The sequence below is a fragment of the Rhincodon typus genome, chromosome 2, assembly GCF_021869965.1.
Source record: "Rhincodon typus isolate 14 chromosome 2, sRhiTyp1.1, whole genome shotgun sequence".
Classification (NCBI taxonomy): Eukaryota; Metazoa; Chordata; class Chondrichthyes; order Orectolobiformes; family Rhincodontidae; genus Rhincodon; species Rhincodon typus.
The window spans coordinates 129,353,360-129,360,979 of NC_063333.1; the positions used below are offsets into that span (position 1 = coordinate 129,353,360).

The following is a 7,620-nucleotide window of genomic DNA, read 5'->3' on the forward strand; positions in this document are numbered from 1 at the left end:
CTTATTAATAACTCTCTTCACATAATCCAGTTGATAGATTCAAGTTCATTTTGATAACAGATATTGCTTGATTTAATTACTTCTAGTCTTGATATTTAGAATTTTGTCCATGAAGGCGCTTTCTGCTCCTTTGGCACTATTTCCACCAAACAGCTGACCACTCAATTTCCCTTCTTATTATGTTATGAAGTATTTTCTTCACATGTTACAATGTATTTTGATATTGTTAACAGCACTTCGTCCTCTTCAAACCTTCAAGCATCACTCTTCCAACACTTTTCCACCATCCTTGAAATCCACCACCCTACCCCTTTTCCTTTTCAGAGTGCTAGAATTTGTGGTGATCTTGAAAATTCATGCCTATCTTTCATTGTCTGTCTGATTCCCTCAAATCAGGTTTCCACCCCTGCCAAAATGATTCTTTATCAAAAGTTACAAATGAACTCAGTATGTGACAGTGACAAAGTTAAACTTTCTTTTCTCATCCTCCTCAATCTGTAGACTTTGTATGCTTGACCACACCATTCTTCTCTGTCATCACTTCGTAGTCCTCCAGCTGGATGGAGCTGCTCGCGTGGTTGTACTGTATCCACCTAATCATAACAGAAAATCACTTGCAATGACTTTTCTTTCCCATGTCCCACACCATTGCCTCTGGTCTCCAAGGATTAATCCTTGGCTTTCTTCTATTTCAAACCTACATGCTGTGCCTTCATGATCATCATCTAAAGCATGAAGAGAATTTTCACATGTATTAACAGTATCCAGCTCTAGCTCACTACCACCTTTCTCAATTGCTTCACTGTCTCTAAATTATCAAACTGCTGGTCTGACGTTCACTATTGGATGAGCAGAATTTTCTGTCAATTAAATTTTGGAAGAAATGTTGGCATTATTTTTTAGGCCACACCAAAAAAACTCCATCCTTTAGTGACTGACTCCATCCCTTTCTTTGGGTACCATTTTGAAGCTTTGATCACTAAGACCACCTCGTTGTAATATCACCTGACTACACCCCTGCTTTAGGTCGTCTGCTGCTGAAATCCTCAAATGCATGTTTATTACCTCTAGATTTGACTGTTCCAATACACTCTAGCCAGCCTTCCACATTATAACCTCTGTAAACTTGATGTTATTTCAAAACTCTGCCTGGCCATGCCCAAGATCGTAGTCAACCTCTCTTCTATACTTGCTGACCTACATTAACTTCTGGTTTAAATAGTATCTTGCTTATGGTCTGTTGTAACATCTTTGCTGTAAAATGTGAGCCATTATTACATGGTAGCCTTTTTTGGAAAACTCTATCAATAGAACTTTGCTCCCACTAAATCTTTGCTATGGTAACAACATTATTTTCACAGGCTTGAAACTTGACCTAAAGGATAACTATTATCAATAACAACGGAGCTAAACTGATGCCATTGTTGTGTTTGTTTGTTTTTTTTTGCTGTGCACAGTGGACCCATATAATCAGTTTACATTATTTCTCATGAATCGTTATTTAGATGGGGGGGTGCCCATTGAAACCTTTCATTTTACATGGACAGGATTTATTTGGGCACAAATCAAATTAGAAGCCTAGGTGATGCAGAATATCCTGAGACATCGGTACCAGTAATAACTGTGTAACATATCGATGACCTGAGAAATGGATATAACCTGTCCACTCCATGTTTGTATATATTTGACATGTTCTGAGATGGAGAGGAGTAACCCACATCAGGTGGGGTCATTCTTGTGACGCAAAATTCTTTAATATCAGCTAAGTGACTCCTTGCTCGGTACAAAATACAGTGCAGATCCCTCATGTGATGTATTATGTAGCCTCTTTGGCTGTTACTATATCAGGTCAATATGCTGGTGAGTTTAAAATCAGATAGGGTATGACTTTATCAGACTGAGACTAGTGGTCGTGTGGCGATTGCTTCCTGCGGACCCCCTTTTATTACTGTTTATCTGGTAAATTGATCAGTAACGTTATTAATTAGCAATGTACGTGGACTCCTAGGAATTTTTTGCTATTCAGAAAGCACTCTGTCCTATCCATTAGGCCCAATGTGAATGACTTCGAATTTTCCTTAATTGAAATCCATTTCCTTAATTTATTAGTATATCTTTGTAATTTTATGCCTTAATCAACATTGCTTACATTGATGACATAGACATAATGCTTTGTAAATGCACAAATTGATTTACATTAAGAACACAACTTTAAAACAAATTTTTTAAAGCTGTAATCCAATTAAGACAAAGTATTTCAAATAGTTCAAATTGATTTTCGATAAGACACTATAGCAACCAAGACTTTAAGAGAATCTTTTCTCTTTAGTAAAATAATCCATTCTGTGCTTTTTGCAGTTGCATAAGTAAATTATAGTCAAAATAAATCTATGCTGACATCTTTAACTTAGATTTCCCCAGATTCTAGGTGAATCTTAACTTTTCTTCTTCTTGTGTCTGCGTTTTAGTAGCATTAAACCAGTCGCATTTCTACCTTCAGTTCTTAAGAAGTCATTTTCAACACAAAATGTTTCTGTCTCCACCATTGCTGCAGGACCTCCTGAGTACGTCAGGGACTTTGTTTTTGTTGCAGATTTCCAACATTTGTAGTGTTTGCTTTTACCATTCTAATAGATTTGACGATCCTCTTTATGATGATGTTAATCCATCTATAACATAGAAAAACATTTATTTACAGGAATGTCCATACAATGACAGATATGTAGCCTCAAGATTAGAGGGAGCAGATTTAGGACTGAACTGAGAAGGAAAATCTTCACCCAGAGGGTTGTTAATCTATGGAATTCCTTGCCCAGTGAAGTAGTTGACGCTACTTCAGTAAATGTTTTTTAAAAAAAGGTAGATTTTTTTTGAACAATAAAGGAATTAAGGGATACGGTGAGAACGCGGGTAAGTGGATCTGAGTCCACGAAAGGATCAGCCATAATCTTATTGAATGGCGGAGCAGGCTCGAAGGGCCAAACGGCCTACTCCTGCTCCTAGTTCTTATGTTCTTATGTAGAAATTATTAATAATTTAATGCTGGAGCTGGCAAGTTGCATTCCTGTAGAAGTTTGTTTCTGTCCCTGTTTAAAAACCTTTTCCTCATTTTCTATATTTTTACTGTAGAATACATGGCACAGCTCCTGGCGGCTGCTGAATATGAAGTGCTTGTGAATGAATATGTGTTCCGTGAAACTGTTAATAAGAAGGAAGGTCTTTGTGTTCCAAGAGTTTTTCTTCAATGCAAGTTTAAGAAGCCAGAGAGAAATCGATACAATTAACCTGTTGAACAGTTACAGCTGCTCTCTAAGTTATAATGTTTGACACTTCCATCTTGTACTTGGAGCCCAGCAGAAAGTGCAGGCAGAGGAACCTACTCCTGGCCCTCCGCCAAGACTGCGATGTGAAAAGAGTCTTAAAAATCTGAGGTAGGAGTAAGGGATGAGTTGGTGATCTCAGCTATTCTGCTGCCTGGGTGAGAATTGCTGAGTGGAGGCTCACTATATCACCACACAGGTGCAGCAAAGTTGGAAGGGAGAGGAGCTCCAGGGCTACTCTTGTGGGCTTCTTGATGACTGACTGAGCAGCACTGATTTGAATACATATGAACAGACGATGTGCGAAAAGTTTCAGTTGAGCCCAAGGAGGCCAGAGACCACATGAATTAAAATTAGAGATCTCTTACATTTGCAAATAAAACACAAAATTATTGTATTGCATGATGTCTGATTGGAATTTTTGGAAGTGCTACATCTTTTCTAATCTATTTCACTTTTTATAAGGTATGTGATAATGGAAGTTTTATAAACTCTTGAAATTTGCTATTCATTTTAATAAAATACTGTTTTTAAACAGACATCTGGAGTCTGAAATATTTCTGAATATTACTAGTAACTTCTACTGGATGTTTTTGAATTTACAGATTACTGGTTTATGGATTTTCTATATTATTTTTCAATTTATAATGTCTAGTACCTGTACACTTCGACCCGCCTAAAAATTTGCATTCAATTGTGTTATTTTTTGACAGATTAATAAGTTTCACTGCATCTGTGCACACATACATTTTAAGTTACAGCACCAGTTAACCTGCTATAAATATTGCTTTACCTGAATTAAACAGCATTGGAATAGAAAATAGTATTCTGCAAATGAGTAAGCAGACAGCATCACTCAGAACTCTGTTCTTTGGTGGTTCAAATGCAGAGGTGGATTTCAGTTAGCTGGATTAATGTGGTGTGTTACTCCTTATCTTGCAATGTCATTTCTCAATCTTTCATTGTTTCTAACAATCAGCTGTCATGATTACCTTTATCTCCAACTCCACCCTTTTACACAGATGAAGAAGAACTACATCTTGAGGATGACCAAGGGTTTCAGTTGTTATTCCATGCAGAGAGAAGGAATTGTATTCATCAGTAGTCTCTACTTAATTGTAAGCTTTTTTTTTTGTTCTTTGACATTTGTGTGTCAATGTTAAGTCCAACATTTATTGTCCATTTTTAACCATCCTTGAGATGGTGGTAGTGACCCACTTTTTTTTGACCTCCTGCAGGCCATGTGATATTGGTGTATCCAAGATGGTGCTAGGGAGGGAGTTCCATGATCTTAGCGCATTAATGAAGAAACAGTGATATAATTCCAAGCCAGAATATTCTGTGACTTCATTGAGAGCTTGCAAGTTTTGATGTTCCCATGCATCATGCTGTCCTAGGCAATAGAAACTGAGGATTTGGCAGAGCTGTCGAAGAGTTAGTGGGTTGCTGCACTGTATCCTTTAGATGTCAGAAAACTACTGTCTGTCTTGAAGTAAGATACAAATAAACCTCCCAGAAATACCAGGTAACCAAAGGACTGGTGAGAATGAATTGCTGTAGTGTATATGGATTTTAGCAAGGCATTTGATAAGGTTCCCCATGGTAGGCTCATTCAGAAGGTAAGGAGGCATGGGATTCAGGGAAATTTGGCTGTCTGGATACAAAACTGGCTGTCCAAAAGAAGACTGAGGGTGGTAGTAGATGGAAAGTATTCAGCCTGGAGCTCGGTAACCAGTGATGTTCTGCAGGGATCTGTTCTGAGACCTCTGCTCTTTGTGATCTTTATAAATGACTTGGACGAGGAAGTGGAAGGGTGGGTTAGTAAGTTTGCCGATGACACAAAGGTTGGTGGAGTTGTGGATAGCGTGGAGGGCTGTTGTAGGTTGCAATGGGACATTGACAGGATGCAGAGCTGGGCAAAGAAGTGGCAGATGGAATTCAACCCAGAAAAGTGTGAAGTGATTCATTTTGGAAGGTCGAATTTGAATGCAGAATACAGGGTTAATGGCAGGATTCTTGGCAGTGTGGAGGAACAGAGGGATGTTGGGGTCCACGTCCATAGATCCCTCAAAGTTGCCACCCAAGTTGATAGGGTTGTTAAGAAGGCATATGGTGTGTTGGCTTTCATTGGCAGGGGAATTGAGTTTAAGAGCTGCAAGGTTATGCTGCAGCTCTATAAAACCCTGGTTAGACCACACTTGGAATATTGTGTTCAGTTCTGGTCGCCTCATTATAAGAAGGATGTGGAAGCTTTAGAGAGGGTGCAGAGGAGATTTACCAGGATGCTGCCTGGACTGGAGGGTAGGTCTTATGAAGAAAGGTTGAGGGAGCTAGGGCTTTTTTTCATTGGAGCGAAGAAGGATGAGAGGTGACTTGATAGAGGTGTACAAGATGATGAGGGGCATAGAAAGAGTGGATAGCCAGAAACTTTTTTTCCAGGGCGGAAATGACTATCACAAGGGGGCATAATTTTGAGGTGATTGGAGGAAGGTATAGGGGAGATGTCAGAGGTGGGTTCTTTGCACAGAGTGGTGGGTGTGTGGAATGTGCTGCAGGCAGTGGTAGTGGAATCAGATACCTTAGAGACTTTTAAGTGACTCTTGGATAGGCACATGGATGTTAGTATAATGTAGGGTATACAGGGTAGTTTGATCTTAGCAGGATAATAGGTCGGCACAACATCGTTGGTCAAAGGGCCTGTACTGTTCTATGTTCTATGAAAGAAATTAGTATTAGTAAAATAAAAACCTACTATGGAGAAATTCAATTGGACAGAAAGCTGGTAGATCGTAGATGATTTACGTTCCAGAATGTTGAAAGAGGTGACTGTAGAGTTAGTGGATGCATTAGTGGTCATCTTCCAAAATTCTATAGATTCTGGAAAAGTTCTTGCAAGTTAGAAGATAGCAAAACTAACTATATTATTTAGGAAAGTAGAGCGCAAATGGGGGAACTACAGACCTGTTGGTCTAATGTCAGTAAATGCTGCAATTTAATATAAAGAATATCATAACAGGGCACTTAAAAGTAGCATGGAGCAAAGTCACCATAGATTTATCACATGGAACTCATTTACAAAATGATTTGAGGATGTAACAAGCTGAATAGCTCAGAGGCAACTAGTGAGTGTTGTATTTGGGTTTTCAGAAGGCTTTTGATAAAGTCACACATGATACTAAACAAAATTTAAAACGTGTGATTCGAGGATACTTGACTTGCATGGATTGAGAATTGTTTAACTGGTAGGAAACTGAGTATGAGTTAAAGGTTCTTTCTCCTGTTGGCAGATTGTGACTAGTAGGATTCTGCGAGAATCAGTACAGTACATCTGGGATTCACGTCCAAGACCAAGTAATGTTTTCAGTTTTAGTGATGACAACTTGTTGGGTATAGGCATTATGAAGAGGATACAAAGAGAACTTCAAGGAGATTTAGACAGTTTAATGTATGGGCAGTAGCATAGCAGTTTGAATATAATGTGGAAAATGTGTGGTTGTCCATGTTGGTAAGCAAAACAGAAATGCAGATTATTTCCAAAGGGACCTGGGTGTCCTTGTTCATGAGTTACTGAAAGTGATTAGAAAGTAATTAGGCTAATATTATGTTGGCCTATATTTGTAAAAGATTGAGTTCTAAAGTATAAGTGTCTTGTTGAAATTATATAGTGCTTTGCTGAGATGACACCAGGAATATTGTTTACAATTTAGGTCTCCGTACCTTAAGGAACGATATACTTGCCATAGAGGGGAGGTGATGGCCTGGTGGTATTATTGCTGGACTGTTAATCCAGAGACCCAGATAATGTTCTGGGGAGAGAGATCCCCTGAGGAAGTCTAGGCCTGAAACGTCAGCCTTTCTGCTCCTATGATGCTGCTTAGCCTGCTATGTTCATCCAGCTCTGCACCTTGTTGTCTCGGATTCTCCAGCATCTGCAGTTCCTACTATCTCTAATGTTCTGGGGACCTGGGTTCAAATCCCACCATGGCAGATGGTGGAATTTGAATTCAATAAATATCTGGAAGTAAGAGTCTGATGATGAGATCCAATCATCATCTAATGATGACTATGAATCCATTGTTGATTGTTGGGAAAAACCCATCAGGTTCACTAATGTTCTTTTAGGGAAGGAAGCTGCCATCCTTACCTGGTCTGGCCTACATGTGACTCCAGACCCACAGCCATGTGGTTGACTCTTAACTGCCCTCTAGGCAATTAGGGATGGGTAATAAATGCTGCCTAGCCAGCGACGCCCTCATCCCGTGAATAATCTTAAAAAACTAATGTTCACCTGATTGATTCC

General features: G+C 39.1%; 1 protein-coding gene across 1 annotated transcript in view; it reads left to right on the forward strand.

The window, feature by feature from the left end:
- Positions 1 to 3,284, forward strand: part of capn7 (calpain 7) — a 31,891-nt gene extending 28,607 nt beyond the window's left edge. Inside the window, exons 16-17 of the mRNA XM_048608994.1 lie at positions 2,555 to 2,564; positions 3,130 to 3,284. Of these exons, the coding sequence (XP_048464951.1) occupies positions 2,555 to 2,564; positions 3,130 to 3,284 (165 nt within the window). The remainder of the gene's footprint in view (positions 1 to 2,554; positions 2,565 to 3,129) is intronic.
- Positions 3,285 to 7,620: the final 4,336 nt, after the last annotated feature.